The 22,126-nt window shown below is 46.4% G+C and overlaps 3 protein-coding genes across 6 annotated transcripts; 1 reads left to right on the top strand and 2 right to left on the bottom strand.

Annotated features, from left to right (window-relative positions):
* Positions 1-870: 870 nt before the first annotated feature.
* Positions 871-3,428, bottom strand: LOC136521721 (protein HEAT-STRESS-ASSOCIATED 32-like). The gene is made up of 5 exons (XM_066515493.1): positions 3,093-3,428; positions 2,254-2,445; positions 1,942-2,155; positions 1,372-1,595; positions 871-1,259 (listed from the first exon to the last, which is right to left on the bottom strand). The coding sequence occupies exons 1-5, from the start codon at positions 3,258-3,260 to the stop codon at positions 1,146-1,148; spliced, it is 912 nt and encodes a 303-aa protein (XP_066371590.1). The 5' UTR covers positions 3,261-3,428; the 3' UTR covers positions 871-1,145.
* An 886-nt stretch (positions 3,429-4,314) lies between these two features.
* LOC136524481 (uncharacterized) lies at positions 4,315-8,205 on the top strand. The gene is made up of 4 exons (XM_066517839.1): positions 4,315-4,322; positions 6,315-6,564; positions 6,700-7,435; positions 7,547-8,205. Exons 1-4 carry the CDS (start codon positions 4,315-4,317, stop codon positions 8,203-8,205), a joined length of 1,653 nt encoding a protein of 550 aa, XP_066373936.1.
* Positions 8,206-9,476: 1,271 nt separating this feature from the next.
* On the bottom strand, positions 9,477-15,588 carry LOC136522011 (putative anthocyanidin reductase). Of its 4 annotated transcripts, none has more exons than XM_066515792.1 (6): positions 15,264-15,588; positions 14,938-15,192; positions 10,780-10,997; positions 10,513-10,672; positions 10,212-10,431; positions 9,477-10,119 (listed from the first exon to the last, which is right to left on the bottom strand). In XM_066515792.1, exons 1-6 carry the CDS (start codon positions 15,445-15,447, stop codon positions 9,957-9,959), a joined length of 1,200 nt encoding a protein of 399 aa, XP_066371889.1. In that variant the 5' UTR covers positions 15,448-15,588; the 3' UTR covers positions 9,477-9,956. The 4 variants fall into 4 exon arrangements, with proteins under 4 accessions (XP_066371889.1, XP_066371891.1, XP_066371890.1 ...); XM_066515794.1 differs by having other exon boundaries at positions 14,938-15,165; XM_066515793.1 differs by having other exon boundaries at positions 9,480-10,119; positions 10,218-10,431; positions 15,264-15,586.
* Positions 15,589-22,126: the final 6,538 nt, after the last annotated feature.

The raw sequence follows: 22,126 nt of genomic DNA, 5'->3' as shown, positions 1-22,126 counted from the left end.
TAACTGCTGAGTAACAAATGTTCAAGCAAACATTAATTTCTCAATTAGTTGATTCTCTCTGTTTTTTTTATATAAAAAAATGTTTATGTTTCTGCAGCACTAGGATGTGCCTCCAGGGGTGAGAAACCTAGGGCTGGTTCAGCAAATGCATCGAAGACTCAAGTTGTGGGCACACGGTCTTCAAAATTGAAATCAAATCTTGGAGTGACTATGCTTCCCCTTGCCTGAAATTACTGGTGCTCAAGAAAATGAGCATATTGAATTGCTGTAATTTTCATATATGTTATTTTACGGCTGATATACTCCGATAGTTTGGTTAAGTTCTGTGGCTGAAAATGACTGTATTACTGCTAAACTTATTTACTGAATCAATACAATACTGCATTGTTGATTTTTATATTTTTCTTGTTCTTTTACCATGGAAAATTTGTATCCATAGTGGAAAGAAAGTCCATAGAAATATGGTTCTTGCCAGCTCTAGTCAATGTGTCATATGACTTGAGTATATCACCACTTAGGTTATCAGATTGATTCTACAACTCTGTTAACTAATTGATGAGTTAACTAGTTGATTCTACAACTTTGTTAAGTAGTTATATGATTCATATAATAAGATTTCACGATTCTAGTAGTTATCATTCTAGTTTTGATGCGATTTCAAGTAACAACTTTGTTTGGTTTGAGGTCATTGTTGCCGAAGACACCAATAACAAATTGCCAGCTCATGATCCATGTTGGTTTGATCCAATGATCTGCAAGATGGTGTTAAACGTGAAGTCCAAGCTGGAAAACTATTTTCACCATTGTACACCTCTGTCCTGCTTTTGAAACCAGAAAATTCCCGAATTTCATGCGGAGACGTGCTCTCATGCTCTGAAAAACAGAAAATGCCGATATTCACACGCATGCAACCGCGCAAACATGAATCCAAGGATCTGGCTTATCGATGCGATGAAACACAAACACCCATACACTACTTACGCCACAGAACTGATTATTACAGTAGCGTTGCTGATAACATAGCAGATGCTATGCCGCTGCTCGCTGGTGGTTACATCGAGGGCATAACAAGCTGTGCGAGGCTTACAACTCCAAGTAGAAACGTAACTGTCGCAGCTCAGGATACGGGAATGGTCATTAGCCCATTACATCAGGAAGAACGGCGAGGCATAACGAGAGGCCAAGTTGCTTCGGTGCATGTTGAAGCCCCGGAGGCGCTCCAGATTCATGACGTCAGAGTGGTCGACAAATAGATTTACCTACATAAGCCCGACACATGTCAAAACTTTGGGATCAAATGAACCACGAGAAACAATGGTATCAGCATTACTCAGCTTGAGTTTATTCAGGGGGGAGAGGAGGAGTCAGTACCCTTGGGCCATATCGTCTGACAAACCACTCTGAGGTGTTGGGGTTGGAAGCTTCAAACATGGTTTTATCAAGCCCGAGCCGGCCTACAATCTTGGCGATGATGTCTGTCCTCAGAGATTCAGCACGCTGGCAAACATCATCGGCGTCGATCATGATCATATCTGCGCCTGTTTCCAAGCATCTCTCTGCCCTCCTAATCAGCAGGTCAACATCTTCAGCTCTTTCTGCAAGAGTGGACACCAAACACACATGTTCTAAGTAAAAAAAAAAGGAATTTGATTTTGCCATACTATAGCTTAGAAAAAATGGCGTAGCATAGTGTGCAAGGCTGTGAACTGTGATAACTAAAGACAATGGTGGCAAAAACGGCTAAATTATGAATGTTGAATGAAAAAACGCAAGACATTCAAGCAGTTAGTTAAACGAACCGTCTAACTGACCATTGTTCAGTATAAGAGCTGTTGCTTTGTGCAAACATTATTCAGTACTCAGTATGATAGGAGGTAACTAGGGTCATACCAATCACAGTGTGTATAATAAATGTTGAAAAGACACCCCTGTTTGGTTTACCTGAGGTCTTCTCCTTGACCGGAGCTATGTACGCCCCAAAGGACCTATCACGAGATGCTGGAATATCAGAACTGTCAAACTTCACTGAAAACATTGGCTTTGCCCTCAAACCACTACTCTTGATGAGGCGGACTAGCCTCAACAGAGCTTCTTCAGGGAGATTGAGAGATCCAGCGTTCAGCTCAATTGTGTCAAACCCTAAGGCCTTGCATTCCTGAAGTGGAATACTCATGTCATGTGCTACTCGGAAGTGATTTCACACATTGTTTTCAAACTGTCACAACATTACATAACCATAACAGACGCGCATACCTCTACATATTGCTTGAAAGAAGAGGGTCCTTGACGCAGCAAATGCTCTGCCCAATCACCTGTGCTCACATAAATGTCATGCTTGTGTGCTAGATCAGTGATCTCTCTAACCAACTCCTTTCCCATCAAACTATGGCATCCTCCAGAAAACTTCAAACCATCAACAAATGGACTAACAGAATCCAATATTTCCTGAAATAATAAAAAGAAAATGTTTGGCTTGAGTGTCAGTAATGGTTAGGTTGGTGAAAAAAGAGAGGAAAATATACAGCAGTCATTTAAGCATAACCACCCAGTGCCTGCAAAAACCAGTAAATAGCTATTGATATTCGTTCCTATGGTGAACTGTACTATTACTGTCTATGTCCAATCCCCCCGGGGGGTCTTTAAAAACAGCTGGGGACTAGTTATTCCTTGCTAAAATCAAAATCCAAGGAGTAATCTACACTTCATTGTGCCTCGATCACATAACAGCCTAGATGCTGGATAAATATAAAAATACCAGTACAATTAGCATGAATCGGCTATTTCGGTTCGAAAATTTGGCAACGCCCACGACGATCACATTCTGAAACTACTCATATGGTTTCAATCCAAGCACTAGTATGAATCTATTATAGTCTTATAGACACTAATTAACCATCACACGCGTCTTTCACCGAAACAAACACGCCGTATTCGCATTCCACGGAAACTGAATCGCACTCCAAGTCCCAACTAGAATACGCCCAATCCAGGCATCCAGCTCGGCACAACACAACACCAAACGAATCAGAGCAGAGCACACGCAGCGCCCAAAACAGGGGTGGCAGACTGGCAGCTGTGAGCCGGAGGCGAACCTGGAGCGCCTGGTTTGCGGGGCGGAAGGAGTAGATGGGGCTCCGCATCTCCGTCACCCCGTACCGCCGCGGCTTCTCCGGCCGGTCGTCCTCCTCGTCCTCGTTGCCGTAGCCGTAGCCCCGCAGCGACAGAGCCACCACCTCCACCCCGTCTCGCCACCCCCTCATCGTCGCCGTCGCCGTCCACTCTCTTGCTCAGTTGCGCGCTCTCTCTCCTCCTCTCGCGCTGTGGTGGTCGGACCAAACGGATCGCTCGAGAAAAAGCACGGGAGGAAGACGGTGGAAGCTCGCGGCTGCTTCTGGAAACGAGCGCTGGGCCACGGCGATGACGTGTCGTGGGGACCGCCGAAACCGAACAGGTGTCTGCGTCTCGACTCCTTTTATCCAGTCTGAACCGGGCTTTCTTGGGCCTAGACTGTTATCACAAGTCCTGTTTCGTGGGCTCTGGTTTGGTTTCTACTACGTGCTTCCCTGCTAGAAAAGGACCTACAACCCGGCATATTTTTTTTGGTGTGAAATCCCGGCCCAGTATATAGGGTTAGTGTTGTCCTTGTCCTTTGCTCCATTTGTTTTTCCAACGATGGATGATTGAAATTTCAATCTCGGGTCCTGTAACAGAGCTAGTGTCTGTTTGGGACGGCTCAATATTTTTAAGTTAAACATGTGCAGCTTTATAAACTCTCCTCTAGAAAAAAGTGAAGTTGTAAGAGTACCTAAAGAGGGATGTTTTTAGTTTTTGTGGAGTTGCTCCACGATGGAATTTGTGGAGTAGTATTTATGGAGCAGTCCTAAACAATCCCCTTAGGTCTTGACTCTAAGGGGGCTCTCTTTGGGCAGGTTCACTTACTAATTACCTACAAAGGGGTTAGGACTCAAAAGAATTTTTAAGATGATTCTTTCTTTGTTGAATGGAAAAGGAACTCATCTTTTTCGATTGGCAACATTCTAATCAACCTTAATCTATATGTATTATGGTAGATTAGGTGAAAAACTAATTATTTTCATTCTTATTCAATCTAATACATGTGGATTGGAGCAGATTAAAGTGCAGCCAAGCATTGGTTTTACTCTAATCCACCCTAATACATATAGATTAGAGTGCAACCAAACAAACCCTTAAACAACAAAAGAAATCAGTCGGTCCTAAAACTATTATCCTGATTATTTTTTACTACAAAAATGAGTGGTTGCCCTAGCCCAAAAATAGGTCGAACCTTTGCCCATGGGCAGGTTTGGGCACATAATTTAATTGGACTTTCTTTGTCATCTAGGAAGTACTCAGTTATATTTCTTATTTGTTTGCAATTATTTTGCTATTGCAACATCTTGAGTGTTTGGCATGAAAGATTCAGATTTCAGGAATACCTTATCGCCTCATGACCTCGATGATAGTAGTTGTTCATCAAGGACTTCAATGTACAAGTTATGCTGGCATTCCTATTATATCATTCAAAGGGCTTTTGTCAAAAAAAAAACAATCCTGTTGGATGCAAAAGTTAATGTGACTGCTTCTATGTTGATTATTGGTAATAAAGGTGTTCCCAGGTGCTAGCACATCATTAAGCAATGGATACTAGTCCCTTGACATCAACTTGTATAGAAACAGAGTGGCACATGGTGAGAAAGCTACAAAACCCTAGAGGACACATGAGGAGTCTAATAATACTCTAGTTGTTTGCTTGCGCCATTAGATTCGTCTAACATAGCTTGTGTCATATATTCTTTTTTCGTAGCCATGCTTAAACATGTTTTCATTAAGAGGGTAGCAAACAGAAGTACAAAAAAGCAACCCAAGGCTTACCAGAGAAGAGAGAACACAGGAGAAAAATAAAGGAAGCAGATATTCAAAGTGACTAATTGACAAAAATAGGAACCAACTTTCGTTATACATCGAAAATAGGCAACTATTAGAACTTACATCAAATGCCGTTATGATAGATATTATAACATAAATATGTAAAATAGGAACCCATTTTCACTATGAAAAATATTAGAAAATAATAATAGGAACCGACTTCCGTTACAAATGTTGAAAAGAAACAAAATAGAAAAGTGCTTTTGTCACGACATATATTGAAACCGACAACCAAAGCGAACTTTTGTCGTGAAATATATATATATCAGAAGTAGACAAAAATAGAAACAATCCATTACGATGTATGTTGAAAATGAACCAACTTCCGTTATGATGTTACTATTGTTATGACATATATTGAAACCGACAACCAAAGCGAACTTTTGTCGCAAAATATACATTAGAAGTAGACAGAAAATAGAAACCGCCTTCTGTTATGTCGTATGCTGAAAATGAACAACATATGAACCAACTTTCATTGTGACATTACTGAACAGACGATAGGGACCGACTTTTGTTAGGGTTACCAATTTTGGTATGGGTTGTGTTCATTGCAAACTTAACACGCTATTGGTTATCACTGCACCTTTTCACCTTGAATTTGCCTTAAGAAGTGCATTAGCTAGAACAATGAGAGTTGCCATATTTCAGGTATCTAAATTTTCAGGCAACGATGTTAGAGAACCAGCTAGTATAATTAAAAAGGACAACTCACAAAAGACAATTTGGATTTTCTTTAAAGTCAAACAATAACAAAATTACATATATTATCTAAATAACAATAAAAAATTACACATTGTCTTTATAGTCACATGAGCCACAATAGTTTTTAATTCAAAAAAGAAAAAAAACCACACTTAGGCCCTGTTCGCTTGAACTTATCAGCCGTACCGTTTCAGCGAAATAACAGTGTTTTCTCTCGTAACAAATTAGTATCAACATCGGCCCCATTCGCTTCGCTGAAAAAACAAGCCGAAACTGTTTCGGCTGATTTGTTTTGAGAGAAAAACACGGTTCCGGCTGAAAAAATAAGCTGAAAAATGGATTATAAGAGAAATAGGGCCATCAGCATCAACCTTTTTTCCGGTAAGCAGAAGAGGGCTGGGGAGCAAAGCATCACGTCACTCATTCCTGTCCTCAACGGTATCCTCAGGATACGCTTAGGTCGTCGACTGACAAAGCGACAGCGCAGGATATCTTCTTGCTGATACAGTAAAACTCACATTTCTGAATTCTAGGCCGCAGTCCACTCTCTGTTTTTATTTTTACTTTTAGATAGAGATAGAGCAACCGTTACTGGACTGACCAGTGTGGTTATTTTTTTTTAATCTGTTCAAAGACGACTAACCTCTGTGCATTGTATGCAGCACAGAGCAGGGGCGGCCGCTTCCGTGCCTTCTGGTCCCTGGGGAGAGCACGCAGGCTGCGGCCTGCGGCCCTGTGGCAGCGGCGCACGCTCGCTCCATGATCGTCACGGAAGGAAATTCCAGTGGCGGCGACGCTCCTCCCTCCTCACTTGTTTACCCATGTCAGTTAGACAGTTACCATTGCCGCTGGCTGTATGTGCCGGTGGTGGTGCAGCGACTGCAACGACCTTCCATGGTTGGGCCTCCTCAGGTTCTTCGATCTCATCTCATGATCTTGCTGGTGAATCTTTGGCAAATTCATTTGAGATTGAGACCATTTATTGTTCTCAGATTCGATTTGCAATCTCGCATTGAATGCATCCTATGTGTTTTGGCCGATAAATAGCGATGCCTCTCAGCAGCAGCAGCGGCAGCAATCCGTCCATCCACCGAGGTGAAGGTGTTCCCGGATCTTGAAGGCGGAGGAGATCGATCGAAGAAGATGGCCATTCTGTGGTGGACGGCGCTCAAGAGGTCCCTGAGCTGCAAGTCCCAGGGCCCCTGCGACGTGATCAAGCGGGACGACGACTCGCGCGGCGGCAGCGCCAGGGAATTCAACAACAAGAAGTCGTCGTTCCTGCTGCAGCCGTCGTCGTCGCTGCCGAGGTCGGGGTGCTCGCGCTCCATCTCCAACCTGCGGGACGTGATTCACAGCGCCAGGTTCCAGGCGCCACCGGCGGCCGCGCGCGGCAAGTGCGACAGCCCGATGTCGGTGGAGAGCTGCGGCGTCCTCAACGCGGTGACGCACGACGTGCTGCTCGCTAGCGGGACCCCGGTCTCCGGGTCCGCACGCGACCTCCGGGTCGGTGCCGGCGCCGGCGCCGTTCCGGGGATCGCCGCCTGGGACATCGGCGCGGTGCCGCCGTTCGCGCACAGCCCGCTCCTGATGCGCTCCGCCACCGGCGCCCGTCTCTCCCAGAGGAAGTCACCGCTCCGCCTCGGCGCAGGCGTCTATGGCGACGCCGGGTCGCCCCTTCCCGCCTGGGCCTCCTGCGACGAGGTCGCCGTCCGGTGCAACCGCTGCGGCGGCCATTTCCCCAACGACAACGCTCTGGAATCGCATCACCTCGTCTACCACGCCGGTAAGCGCCAGCACCGCGTGCTCCGATCCATGCATATTTCTCTGATCAGGAATTCGAAGTCGTTGTGCTGCATTTCATGTCTGATGGCTCCGATCCGGTTCTTCCGTGCAGTCACCGAGGTGGCGGACGGCGAGACGGCGAGCAAGGTGGTGGAGCTCATATACAGCGTCGGGTGGCCGAATCCCGAGGCCGCGCTGGACCGCGTCGAGCGAGTCGTCAAGGTCCACAGCATGGAGCGGCGAGTGGACCGGTTCAAGGAGTACATGGAGGAGGTGAAGGGCAGGGCGGCGGGGCTGCCCAACAACAACAAGCACCCCCGCTGCGTCGCCGACGGCAACGAGCTGCTCCAGTTCCACGGCACCACCGTCTCCTGCTCCCTCGGCGCCGGCGGCTCGCACAGCGTGTGCACGTCGAGCCTGTGCAACGTCTGCCGCATCATCCGCCACGGCTTCTCCAGGAACGGCGGCGTCGGCGTGTTGACCACGTCCACGAGCAAGCACGCGCTGGATTGCCTGCAGGAGACCAGCGCCGCTGGCGGTGGCACTGGTGAGGACGGGCCGGACAGCGGCGTGAAGCACGCGTTGTTCGTGTGCAGGGTGATCGCGGGGAGGATCCACTGCCCGCTGGAGAAGCTGCGGCGGGACGTCGCCGTGCAGCCGGGGTTCGACTCGGTTGCCGGCCAGGTCGGCGACGATTCGAGCATCGAGGAGCTGTACCTGCTCAACCCGAGCGCTCTTCTCCCGTGCTTCGTGGTCATATGTAAAGCTTAGATCTTGCGGCTTGGTATTGCGATCATATCATAGAGACAAAGCAAAAGATTTAGATCCATCCTAGTATATTTTATTTTGATATGATTGTCGATTAAAGTAGTTACAGTTTAGTTCATTAGATGCTGGAGATCATGTTTGTCCGTCGTTTGCACAAACAAATGACATGTTCTCTTTGTTCTTTGTAAGCTATTTCAATAGCGGTTTAAAAGGACGTGAAGTTCCTACAAATCGAAAACCACAAAAAAAAATCCTAACATACAAACAATAAAGACATGTTCTCTTTGACCTTTTTAGCAATTTCAATATCGGCTTAAAAGCGCGGGAAGTTCCTACAAATCGAAAACCACAAAAGAACCCTAACATACAAATAAAAAGGGACATGTTCTCTTTGCTCTTTTTAGCAATTTCAATATCGGCATAAAAGCGCGGGAAGCTCCGACAAATAAAAAACCAGAAAAGAACCCTAACATACAAACAAAAAAGGACATGTTCTCTTTACTCTTTTTAGCAATTTCAATATCGGCTTAAAAGCGCGGGAAGTTCCTACAAATCGAAACCCACAAAAGAACCCTAACATACAAACAAAAAAGGCAAGTTCTCTTTACTCTTTTATCAATTTCAAGATCGATTTAAAAGCGCAGGAAGCTCCTAAAAATAAAAAATGACAAAAGAACCATAACATACAAACAAAAAAGACATGTTCTCTTTGCTTTTTTTTAGCAATTTCATTATCGGCTTAAAAGCACGGGAAGTTCCTACAAATCGAAAAGCACAAAAGAATCTTAATATTAAATGAATGGTTTCCAGTGAAATTCATGTGCTTTAAGATACACACAAATAAACAAAAATTATGTTTTATTTATTTTCTCAGATGTTTCCTCAATAGTTTAAAATGCGAGAGTTTCCATACATTGAAAATGTCGGATAGAACTCTAATTTAACATCAAATGAATGGTTTCTCACCAATTTCATGAATTTCAGACACAAACAAATACATCTTTTCTTTATTTTGTACTCCCTCTGTTCCAAATTATAAGTCGCTTTGACTTTTTTGATACATCCATTTTGCTATGCACCTATAGATATAGCAATGTATCTACCTAGATAGGAAAACAAATCAACCAAAAAAGTCAAAGCGACTTATAATTTAGAATGGAGGGAGTAAATATTTTTCTAACGGTTTAAAATATGGGAAGTCCGCACCGTATTTTTTCTGAACAGTTTCCTGCGAAATTTTCCACACTTCAAACATACTCGTGTTCTTAAATTTGACAATAGCAAGCCAACACACACAAAAACGTAAGTCTATCTCTAATCATAACACCCAAAATACAAGACTCATTTAACGTTTGGGTAGCATTACAGTCAAAATGTTCGATACCCATTTGATGTCTTGTCCAACAACATAGCCCAAAAGAGAATCATTTCTATAAATGGGTTTCCAGAAGAGAGGATACTCATATTTGGGTTATGCCTCTCAGGCAACCCAAAATGAGTCTCCCGTATAAATACTTTGTTAGAGACTAATTTTAAATCTCATGCTACATATTTTAGGTTTAGGTGGACATACGAGTCATCTATCGGAGACAGCCTTTGAGGCTTTGAGCCGTTAAGTCCAGGTAGCATGCCATGCTTGAGCCCAAGCCCAGCCATCCATGCGGCCCTGCCTGGGCGCCTGGCTGACTCCCCCAGTGCTATCCTATCACTGCTGAAAGCCTGAAGGCTGAAACCAACTAGGAGCTCTGTCCCATTCAGGTCTCAGGATGCTCCAGGAATCCATGGGCAAGGCACTGCGCGACACTGTCCTTCACCACGTCCTCGACGCCATGCCGGAACCTGAACCCCAGATCCATCAGCCTCCTGGACGAAACCACCGGCGGCGAGCACGAGGCGTCGTCGAAGTCTCTGCTCAGCCTGCGCCACGAGAGTCGCCATTGCCGACGGTCAGAGACGACGCACACAGCAGCCGATCAGAAAACGCACCTGATTGAAGAAAAAAAAACCACTCGTGCCTGTCGCCGGGCCTGAACGGAGGGTAGCGCGAGGCGAGGAGCCGCGCGAGGTGCGCCGCCGCGTACCCGCCCGCGGCGCACAGGTACCGCCCCTCGGCGCACGGCGCCTCCATGAGGAAGACGTGCGCGTCGCACGCTTCCTGCACGTGCGCCAGCGGGACGCACCCGAACCTGGCGTGCACCGAGGCCAGCACCGCGTAGAGCTTCGGGTCACCTGCGGACGGCGTCGCGCCGGCGTGGCCGTGGCGTCAGGTAAGATCAGACAGAGCGTCAAGAACGACCTGTGTTGGTTTACCTGTGATGGGTGACAGCAGGAGCTGGATGCTCGTAGGGACGCTTGGCATCAGGAACGGCCCGGCGACGGTGGGCAGGACGAGGGACACGAGGTGGACGCCGTTCTCCCGCGCGAACCTGAACGCCGCCTCCTCAGTCAGCCGCTTGGACAGGATGTAGATCTGCCACAGGTCAGAAGCAAGCATAGGGTTCATCAGTTCAGACAGAGCTGAGAGGTCGACGACTCGACGAAGCAGATCACTGCGTTAAGCGAGAAAAGTGCACGCACCCAGCCGACGGGCTTGATGCGCCAGACGTCGTCAAGGGCTCTGAGGCAGGACTCGTCGAGCACGGCCTTCCGCCGCCCCTCGTCGTCGACCGCCGTCAACGTGCTGACGGAGGACGTGAAGACGACCCGGCGCACGGTCCCCGCGCGGACGCAGGACCGCAGCACGTTGATGGTTCCCCTCGTCGCCGGCTCCAGCACGCTTGACCTCACGTGCTCCTCTGCAACATCACGGGAGGTTAATTCAATCCGACAAGTGTTAAGAAAAACGAGCTCTCGCGAGGAGTCCGAGCCCATCCGTCCGAACGCCCTGCTCCCGGGCATGTGCAGCGACCGGCCGTGCAGCGATCGGGGCCTACTCCACCGTCAGCACAGTTTCTCCAAAAAGTAAAAAGACCAGCGACATTTCCTTTCCCCACCGCCACACGTACGTGACCACCGCGAGCTTCTCCATCATGCCGCACGCATGCAATCGCCGCAAGAGCCTCCATCGCGACGTCCGCTCGCCGCGTCCTCCTCCAGCGTGGCGGCGCCGCACCCGGCCCCATCCCGCTCTGCCCCATTCGTTGCTCCTGCCGCCCGCCCGCGTCCCTTCCGTTGCTCTTGCCGCCCGCCCCGCCTGCTCTTGCTCCGTCGTCGCTGCTCCTGCACCTGCTCCGCACTGCTCCTGCCGCTGCTCTGCGCGCCCGCCTCGCTACACCTGTCGTTGCTCTGACACCCATCTCGTTGCTCCTGCTTTGCCTTCCCCGCCCCTCCCGACGCCGTCGACAGTTGCTGCTAGCGCAAGGAGAAGCACCGGACCCTGGCACAGAAGCCCCCTAGCCTCGCTTCCTGCTATGGTTGCGGCACTCCAATGCAGACGACGGAGGATGCAACACTAGGATACGATGCTTGTTGCATGCACACATTTCAAATGTTTCCGATGTTTTAGATGTATGTTGCAATTGTTTCATACGGATGTTGCAAAACTAGATTGAAATGTTGCATATATTGCAAGCATCTGTCCGCAATATTTCATCGGTTTTTTAGACGTATGTTGCAAATGTGTTTATTTGGATGTTGCATATGTTTCACACGTGTTACAATTGTTGTATCTGGATGTTGCGTAAGTGTTTTTGCAAGTGTTTCAGACGCATGTTTTAAGTGTTTCATCTGTCTTTTATTGTATGTTGCAAGTGTTACGTTGCATCTGAATGTTTCAAAAGTAGATTGAGTGTTTCATATGGGATGAAGCGGGAGGGGCGTGAGCAGTCCCCAGACGCGCGGCGCGGGTGGTGTTCCGGCGGCACGGACCCCCGTGGGTGCGCGAGACGCAGGCGTAGGCAAGCGATGTCCGGACCGCGTGGGCCCACGCGTGGACGCGTGAAAACGGACTGCCGCCATGGGCGTCTGTCCGGACGTCCGAGCGCTAACAGTGCCATAAGAAAAAGTAACGTTATAGGTGGTACGTTTCCTGTTTTATTTAATTGCCATTCGAATTGGCCCGTGACATGTTTACCTATTAATTTTGTGATTTTCTTGCTAAATCAGTTGGACAATTTAACTCGTTTAGAAAGAAATTCATAATACCTAGACTGCACCAAAACAAATTTCTGCTCTCATCATTTATTGACTCATGGTTGGACAAAATTGGGGAATTGCCCCCTTTGTCGTCTTTCGCCAACCGACACCCGTCTTTCCTACGATTGTCGTTTCATTAGACCATTTTTCTAGGATTGTCGTATCACTAGACGACTGTGGAAGGACACAGTGACATGGCTTAAGCCCTTGTTTAGTTCACGAAAAGTTAGAAATTTGGCTACTGTAGCACTTTCGTTTTTATTTGGCAATTAGTATTCAATCATGGACTAATTAGGCTCAAAACGTTCGTCTCGCAATTTCCAACCAAACTGTGCAATTAGTTTTGTTTTTCGTCTACATTTAATGCTCTATGCATGTATCGCAAGATTCGATATGATCGATACTGTAGCACTTTTTGAGAAAACTTTTCGCGAACTAAACAAGACCTAACATCACCAACCTTTTTCCAAGAACTTGGGAGTTGGGACCACAGCAAAAATGTCCCACATTGGTGGAGTATAACATATGCCTAGTGTTCAGTGTGCGGTGAGGAAGGATGTCTGATTATTTGTCGACTCATGGTTTGACAAACTCAGAGAATTACCCCCTTTGTCGTCTTGTGCCAGAGACTCTTGTTTTTGACTTAGGCCCGGTTTAGATCCAAATTTTTTTGGATTTTGGCTACTGTAGCACTTCGTTTGTATTTGACAATTAGTGTCTAATTATGGACTAATTAGGTTCAAAAGTTTCGTCTCGCGATTTCTTACCCAACTGTGCAATTAGTTTTTTTTCGTCTATATTTAGTACTCCATGCATGTACCGCAAAATTCGATGTGACAGGTACTGCGCAAAATTTTTTTGAATCTAAACAGGCCCTTAAATCTAGCATGTCACTTCATCCTTGATCTTTGTGACTACCTCAGTGGCCAAAGCATTTTTCTTCTAGAAAATTCTCGCGTTATGTTCTTTCCATAACTCCCATGAAACCAGGTTTGTCAAGGATCTCAAACTTTTGGTTGGTGCATTTGACCTGGAGCCAATGTGTGTTATACCATTTTTTCGACCATTGTAGTTTGAACAAGATGCGATCATAACATCTTTTTGTGATGTGGGATTGTGCAAAGATATCTAAAGGTGTTTCATCTTGGGTCCTATAGCTTTGTGGGAATGTGCAATTCAGTGTACCTCGAGCCATGCTTACATTGGCATGAAGCATGGAAGTATTTGGCAAGTCTATCAGGAGATCAAGACGTACGAGGTCGAGGAGTGGCAGGATCACTTGACTTTATCTCCTGCTCATTTTCCGCAAGATTTCGACGATGATCGAGACGCACATGCAAGTGACCGATGACTTCTAGAAGACTCACAAGACTCATAGCATACTTGATCAAAGGATGGAATGCTTTGTCTATCCACATATAGGAATTATTAATGTTGGCCCAATTGACCCAGGGCTTTCCATTGCCCAAATTCTCTGCCTTTTTTACCATAGCGTATTCAGGGTAAAAATAGGGAGTCCCACGGTCAAATTTTGGAATCCATCCAGCACAACTCGATGAAAATTACGAAGGAAACACACAAGATGGGACCGATTCTTGTATACATGTTCACTTTTTTTTTTCATCTACTCTCTCTGTCCTAACATAGTGCATTATAGAAATTTTAACATAAAAAACACATGTACCCTCATTTTATTTCATAATCAGATGTTATCATCAACGTGATTAATAATGATTGGTTGATAAATGAAAAATATTTAATATAAAATTGATTTTTGTCCTATAGAATATATTATATTTGAGGATAAATTTTAAATGCTAGAATACACTATATTACAGGACGAGGACGGAGGGAGTATGCTTCACATGCATGCTGATTGATAACTTAAGTTTATATCACAAAATGGATAAATAAATATTATAAAAGTGTGGAGTATTGTGTCAAAATATGAATAAACAAGGAATAACACTGATAAGCCATTTTGATTACTTGTAAATTATAAGGCAAAAATCATTGATTGCACTTTTAACACTTTGTATCTTTTATTAAAACCACTAGCACATGAAAGGCATAGATTGGTGGACTAGCTACTACATCTAGTAACCATTTCAATAATATAGACTTCCTCTGCTTCAAATTATAAGTCATTTTGTTTTTTTCTAGATGTGTAGCTTTTACTAAGTATATAAACATAAATATATAAAAATATATATATTTAGTTGCATAACGAAAGCTATAAACCAAAAAGAAAATGTCAAAATGACTTGCAATTTAGAACTGAGTACCTTTCATTCAAAATTATGAGTTCATAAGTATTTTAAAAAATTAATATACAAACATAGCTTATATGTTTTGAAACTACACAACTTAAAAATTTATTGACGTTTGCAGTTTTTAAGATTTATTTATTCATCAAATCTTGTTCTAAAGTCTAAACACAACTTTTTATGGCCGGATCGAGGGAGTAGAATTTCATTAGCCGTAACCCGTGTCGGTGTATGACTCGGAGCATGGATCACGCACAACGGAGTGAGAGCTAGCTAGCTAGCTAGCTGTCGACAACTTTACATGTATATCTATCACAAGTTCACAACAACTCACCAAGGTTGTCGTGATGGGCGGGTGATACGTGGAGCTCCATGGAGGCCGCGACGTGGAAGAGCGCCACGCATCCCGTGACGGCGGCGTCGAAGCTCCCTTCCTCGCCCATGTCCGCCCGGAACACCCTGAGCCGGTCCCTCCCTTCTTCCACGGCGCCGAGCACTTGCCAGCCCTTACCTGCATGCCACCACCAACGACACCACCGGCAGGCACCTCGGCCGTGGTCAGCTAGCTCAGCAGTCAGCACCTCACTAGCTACATCAGGTAGCTAGGTAAGCTAGCAATGGACGGACCCAACGCACCCCACGCGCGTCGCATGTACGTACCTGTGTCCCTGGCGGTGGCGTGGACGAGGTAGCCTCGCCGCAGCAGCGTGCGGACGAGCCAGGAGCCGACGTAGCCGGTGGACCCCGTGACGCAGACCGCCGGCGGCGGAGGGTCGCCACGACTCCCCGTGGTGCGCTCCTCCTCCTCCTCCGGCGAGCCGCAACCGCCGCCGACGCTGCCCATCGGTCCGACGGTCTCCTCTCACGGCTGTACCTGTACGTTCGCTACGCTGATCTGCGCGCGGGTGAAGTGAGCAATGGCGCTACTAGCTGACGTACGATGATGTCTGGAGCAAGTGGGAAGAAGTGGAGGCGTCGGTCGTCTATAAATGGCGAAACCTGTGGGCGAGTTTTCTCCTTGTACTCCGATCCGTCCTCTGTGCAAAAGTTTACGTGTATGTTGGGGCACACAGCTGATAGGAAGGCTGTTACCATGCCATTTTCGATTGACGCGAACAGCAGCACTATATGTGGTGGTCACAGGGACCATGTACCTACGCGTTACGTCCCTGGGATACTGATCGGATCCATCCATTTTTATATAGAGTCGCCAGCTAGGTTCATCGCAGCAACGTTTACATACGTGAAATTTTTGTATTTTGGCCCCTTTTGAAAACAATTTTTACAAAAAGACCTACGTCAAAACATTTTCTGAAAATAGACCATTTTTAGGCGTCTTAGAACATGACGCCGAGGTATGGGGGTCGGCGTCGACTGACACGACGCCGAGGTATTGCCACATCACGGACGACCCCGGTCGACGGCGACACGGTGGCGTGTGGGGTCCGAGACGTCGGCGTCGTGTCAGAAAACGCCAAGGGCCCAACCTCGACGCTGTGGGGAGTCACGCCGAGCTATTGGCGTGCGGTCCAGGCGGCCCAACAACGCTTCGTGGCCCAATAGCTCGGCGTGCGATCATATGACGCCGAGACGCTAACCTCGGCGCGGCCCGACTCAACGCCGAGGTTCGGAGAAGCATGCATGCAGCTCGATCGGTTTCATTCCACTAGTGATAGAGAAATATGTCATGGCGCCGTCCACTAAATTTAATCTAACACCCTAGTTTTACCGTGAGATGGATATATAAAATTGTCTTTAAATTTACCATGAGATGGACACGCTGAAATTTGTTAAGCCTGGATTTTTACCATGACTTGGACATTGTCAAATTTTATTTTTACCGTGGGATAGACATATGCAAAAATGGCTAAGTCTGAATTTTTGCTATGACTTAGAGACTAGAATTACCATAGATATGTAATTTGAATTTTTATTATGACTTAGATATGTTACAATCTGTCTAAATCTGTGATTTTACCATGAGATTGACATATGTATATTTACCACGAGATGGTCTGATTTTTTACCGTGGCTAAGTCTAAACTTGACGAGACTTGTTTTGTTGTCATATCCTCATAGAGTACTCAAACTCGTAGTAAGGTATTAAATTGAGTTGCTATACAAATTTGGAAGATAAAATATCGCAAACATGTCAATTCACTGCTACAAAATAGCACTGTATTCAAACTTGTGGTCACTATTTGGCCATGTTAAAAACTGATTTAGGTTTAGGTCCAAAAACAAAGTTTGTTGTACTCAACTCAAACTACAACTTCTATTAAAGGTCAAACTTTATATTAAAAAAAACTATAGTTTTACTGTGGTCAAAACTGCATCATGAAAAAGGGTGTTAACTATTGATCCAACACTTAGAAACATTTTTAGGCTCATTCATCAACATGAACCCTAGATCATTTTTTATCCTAAGTATTTCTATGTTGTTTTAAGTGCTCAAATATCAAGTCAGTGTAAAACTCTAGAGTTAGCCACATTTCTCAATATCCAAGTCATGGTAAAATTTTAAATTTATCAATGTCAAGTCATGGTAAAATTTTAGTCTCTAAGTCATAGCAAAAATTCAGACTTAGCCATTTTTGCATATGTCTGTCCCACGGTAAAAATAAAATTTGACAATGTCCAAGTCATGGTAAAAATTTCAGCGTGTCCATCTCATGGTAAATTTAAAGACTTAGCCAAATTCTAAGTTGTCCATCTCATGGTAAATTTAGGGACTTAGCCAAAATTTTATATATCCATCTCACGGTAAAACTCATGGCGCCGAGACGTTACCTCGGTTTCCCGCAATCCCGCAACAGGCTAGGCAGCGGGCATGCACTACCTCCGGTAGCATCGCCTCTGCCACTCTGAATGGTCTCCCAGCACCCGCAGACGAACATGCCATGTCTCCATCACTAGCGGGCATGCACTACCTCCGGTTTCAGAATGGAGGGAGGAAGAAGAAGGGGCCTCTGCGCGGCCTCAAAGGACCAGACCTTGGCGTTGAGTCGGGCCGCGCCGAGGTCTGTGACTCGGCGTTAAGTGACCCCGCGCCGAGCTACTGGGCCACCGTGATGGTGCCAATAGCTCGGCGCGCAGTCCAGCCACGCCGAGGTTGGGCCCTTGGCGTTTGCTGACACGACGCCGACGTCTCGGACCCCACGCGCCACCGTGTCGCCGACGACCCCGGTCGTCCGTGACGTGGCAATACCTCGGCGTCGTGTCAGTCGACGCCGACCCCCATACCTCGGCGTCATGTTTTAAGACGCCTAAAAATAGTCTATTTTCAGAAAACGTTTTGACGTAGGTCTTTTTGTAAAAATTGTTTTCAAAAGGGACCAAAATACAAAAATTTCACTTTACATACAGTCGTGCAGAGTTTATCTTGGCACACATCGAAGACGACGACGTATCCATATAGGCCACCCTCTTTTTTTCTATCGTGAGCTCACCTAGGTATGGGTGCAGTCCACGTGCAGGCGGCCGGATCCGCCTCTTACGATATTGCCTTTCCCACTCACAAGCGAGCACGGCGCCGCACCAACTTCGCCGGCACCGGCAGGCAATCACCGGGCGGGCGCCGAGCGAAGCCGGCCGACCGCCGCGAAGCCTCTCGATCGGCGCGCACCACCAGATGTGTAGATGGATGGGCGTGGCCGCTTCCTCGTGGTCTCAGTTCTCACGACCCTTTAGATCGGCATGGTGCCTACGCCACGGCACAGTGCCGCCCGCGCCCGGCCGGCAGGTACGTACGTGCTGACGCCGACGCTGAGAAAGCACTCCTCGTGTGCTCGTACTACGTGGTAACGTGGACGTGTCCAGCACGCTTCCATTCCATGTAGACACGTACTCGTCCAGTTTTTCTTTCTTTTTCTCTCTCTCTGGGCTCAGGGTGCAGACGTGCTTACGTGTACGTGGTTGGATTCCACGTACGGTCGTCGCCGGCGTGTCCCCGGGAGAAACTTTGTTGTGTTCTCGGCACGTGCACGCGATTCTCTACGGCAGCCGCCGGCGGCTTGCATCTGCTGGCGGAACACTTGGAGGTACGCCACTCCGCCTGCACGAGCACGGTGGAGGCTATCTGCTGCTCCATTCGTTCTAGATTATAAGATTATAAGACGTTTTGAATTTTTTTAATACATAACTTTTTCTATATACTTATATTAGTACACTATGTTTAAATACTAATAAAAACAATATATCTAGAAAACTAAACGGTCTTCTAATTTAAAATGGATGGCAGAGGAGGAGAGGTCCTCGCTCGACCTCCTGCGCGCCGCGCTGGAGTGGCCCGCCGGCCGTCTTGCGGATGAGGCTGAGTCGGCACGCACTGATATACTCGTATCTTTCGTAGCCACGTCATAATCCACATCGACAGTGCAATTTTGGCCCTAAGGATAAACTGTCGACTGTGATGGTCATAGGTTTTGCTGTTGGCATCTAGGACCGACTGTAGTGTACATTAACACCGTCGATTGACTTATGATTTGCCCATGATTAGATTCTTACTTCAGTTGCATTGGAGCGGCTATGGAAGTACACTAACACTATATTGGCAAATGATCTAACTGTGTCGAGGCTATCAAAACCGTCGGTTGGGCACATCAACCGTCTGTGTAGTGGTTACCAGCACCGTCGTCTTGTACTTCGACCCGACTGTCAGCGGTGCAGGTTCACTGTCGGTTCGATGACCGAAACGCCTGTGTAGAGGTTAACACCACCATCACTTTAACGTATGATCCGTCAGTACAAATGTCATGTTTACCGTCGTTTTGCACCACGATCCGCCTTCGATGATCGTTTAGTCGGTGTCGAGTAACTAAACGATTCGGCGGTGATACACTTATATCCCTGCCGCATAATACGTATAGCGACGATGTTGGACGTTTGCACCATCAACGGCGGTGGTGATAACAAAACAATAAACGTCTCTTAATAGCTTACTGAACACAAAGCATACAGATATAATCATTGCATTCATAAACCATATTCTTACAATAACAATGGACGCTTACCATAATATCTTTCTCAACTGATGTCCTAACACAAGCGGTACATAGATTACAAACTAAAGGTACTGATCTCTACAGACTTACATAATGAAACGACGTAGCTGTGCTCCTCTTATGTGGCACTCCTGCTTGCTAGGCAAAAATAAATATAATTAGTGCATTCTTTGAATTGATAGGCAATGCACCATGGAACCCCTCTTCTTCCTCCTAGCCAATGTAGGAAAAATTATTCAAAAGCACTCAGACTCCACCTGCACAAAGCAGCACAATTAATAATATTCAACACACCATTTCTTTAGTTACGAAGCCTAAATTGGCCTATATATAGAATCAAAACAACTACATACCTGAACAAAGGCATGACGTAATTACAACAAAATACAACATATGCACCTTTACTGCTCTGCTAATGACTCCATGAATAAGAAAACATAAGGAAGATAGTGAGGTCCACCACTCATACATAATAATTAGGTACTTCTAGGATAGCCGATGGCCCGGGCAGGGAGGACATGAACTTTACTGCGGTTCATGTCATATGCAAGCAATGATTTGTCCCCCCTAACAAGAAAAATCAAATTCCATTCTAGATGAACTGCAATCACTCTATAGGCCGCATCATAAACCTCGGTACCAATTTCAATATAATTCTTTCCAAATAGCTCCTGCGTGGTTACCTTATGCTTCAATATCCATTTACTAGTACCACAGTCTTCAAGGATCCAAATTGAAAGCTCATACCTATTCAAAGTATCAGCAGTACATAAACACAACTGACCTTGAGCTTCATGTATGGAGATTGCATCACCAATTGGCCTACGAATTTTTCTCCATGTCTTTCCCTCCATATCAACAACAACTATCTGGGTGAACTCCAGCATGTGCATAAAACCATTAACAAGCACACCTTTCCTATATGTAGAAACTATAATACCCTCACCCCATTCAGATTCTTTAAAGATCCATGCTCTGATTTTAGATAAGTAGATGTTGGCACCTAAGGAGTCATCATCGTTGATCCCATATTCAAACACATGGAAGTGCGAGAAGACTGTCGGATCGAACCCCAAGCGAGCTGAACCCCAAGAATGGTTGCTACCCGGCAATAGCAACCATTTCTTAATCACCGGATTGCAAACAACATAGCGAAACGTAGACTAACAGAAGAGGATGAGGCCCCGGGAGCAGTCTGAGATCACGACATCCTAAATGGGGAAAGGCAAGAAAGACAAGGAGGGGTATTCACCGTTGACGTTGGTGAAGTTGCATTTGCATTTCCAGCTACGGTAGAAGAATCCGGTGAGAATTTAGGGCAGCTCCTTACGATACTCGGATCCCGAGATAAGGCTATTACAGGAACGACAGACACACTTGTAGCTACACAAGGAGCAGGTGGTGAGGCGGCTAAGGATGAGGACCAAGACATGGTCTGTGAGGATGGCCACTTCATTCCTCTTGTTGGGGGCCTCTTCCTCTATCTTGACGATGATCTAGTGGAGCGTTGACGGCAATGGAAGCGGCGGCGCTGTCGCCTAAATTAGAGAAGGAATGACTATGGAGATGTGTTCGTGAGCTCGTTAATAATCATATGGAAGCTTCATTCGTACTCAAATGAGTGAAGAAGAGAACAAAATCCAAGAACAATGCATAAAGGAAGTGCGAAAGCATTACCATTGCCTTTGGATCTTGCGGCATTGAGCTCGAGCGACGGCGGTGGTGATGAGTACCAGCCTGGTCACTGGTGGGTCTATGCTATCTACCTACCAGTGAGGCATACCAACATGAAGCACTAGCTTGTCGGTGGTGACTAGCGGCTTGCACGCCGCTAAGTAGGGGCGGTCGCGTAGTTCGGCACTGGGGAGCAGCGGCGGTGATGAGGAACAGCAGCACTGAGGAGAAGAAAGATATGGTGGGGAGTGCCCTTTGTAAGCAACTATATCCCATGCAGGAATGCAAATTTCTGTCAAACTTTTTAAATACGCTCGGGAGTGACGCGTAGGACTCACGCGCGGGCTTAGAAATTGACAAAAGCGGCAGTGAAGGCTACCGGTGGTGATGATCGGGAGATGTTAGCACCTACTAACGACGGATGTGTCATACAGTCTACGAACTCTAAGGTTGACAAATGGAACGTTCAAGTCACAACAAGCAGAGATGAACTCAAAGTAATAACTACTAAATATTATGAACATTTTTATTCAGAATGCAGAGGCATGTTACAATCGAACTACTCGTGGGGAGCATTACGAATGATGTCCTCTACATCCACCGTGGCTAAGACACCATCGCCTAGAGCGAAGAACTCGCTGATCAGGTTCTGGCGCTGCCAATAGCTTATCTCTCCTAGGAACCCTGGCTCCACCACGGTCAGGTCCTCACCCAGCCAAAGCTATGCAATGGCCATGGCTGAAGCGGCCCCTAGGCGAATGTAGTACGTGACCACCTCCATGACCCATGGTGGCACAGTGCGGCGGCGGTCCGCCAGGGTCATCCCCGTAGGTGCAGGAGGCGAAA

This window comes from Miscanthus floridulus, chromosome 18 (assembly GCF_019320115.1).
Source record: "Miscanthus floridulus cultivar M001 chromosome 18, ASM1932011v1, whole genome shotgun sequence".
Taxonomy (NCBI): domain Eukaryota; kingdom Viridiplantae; phylum Streptophyta; class Magnoliopsida; order Poales; family Poaceae; genus Miscanthus; species Miscanthus floridulus.
The sequence above is the reverse complement of the archived record's forward strand: the minus strand, read 5'-3'. Positions and strand labels throughout refer to the sequence as shown.

Bases quoted from the DNA above. Each gene is read 5' to 3' on its own strand.
- LOC136522011 (XM_066515792.1), bottom strand. From the start codon at position 15,447: ATGGGCAGCGTCGGCGGCGGTTGCGGCTCGCCGGAGGAGGAGGAGGAG. The intron at 10,673-10,779 runs GTGCGTGCACTT...GACCTGTGGCAG, and splicing joins GCATCAAGCCCGTCGGCTGG to ATCTACATCCTGTCCAAGCG. The intron at 10,432-10,512 runs GTAAACCAACAC...CGCCGTCCGCAG, and splicing joins CCTGCTGTCACCCATCACAG to GTGACCCGAAGCTCTACGCG.
- LOC136521721 (XM_066515493.1), bottom strand. From the start codon at position 3,260: ATGAGGGGGTGGCGAGACGGGGTGGAGGTGGTGGCTCTGTCGCTGCGG. The intron at 2,156-2,253 runs GTATGCGCGTCT...ATTCCACTTCAG, and splicing joins CTTTCAAGCAATATGTAGAG to GAATGCAAGGCCTTAGGGTT. The intron at 1,596-1,941 runs GTAAACCAAACA...CCACTCTTGCAG, and splicing joins GGTCAAGGAGAAGACCTCAG to AAAGAGCTGAAGATGTTGAC.
- LOC136524481 (XM_066517839.1), top strand. The intron at 6,565-6,699 runs GTTCTTCGATCT...GCCGATAAATAG, and splicing joins CCATGGTTGGGCCTCCTCAG to CGATGCCTCTCAGCAGCAGC. The intron at 7,436-7,546 runs GTAAGCGCCAGC...TCTTCCGTGCAG, and splicing joins TCACCTCGTCTACCACGCCG to TCACCGAGGTGGCGGACGGC.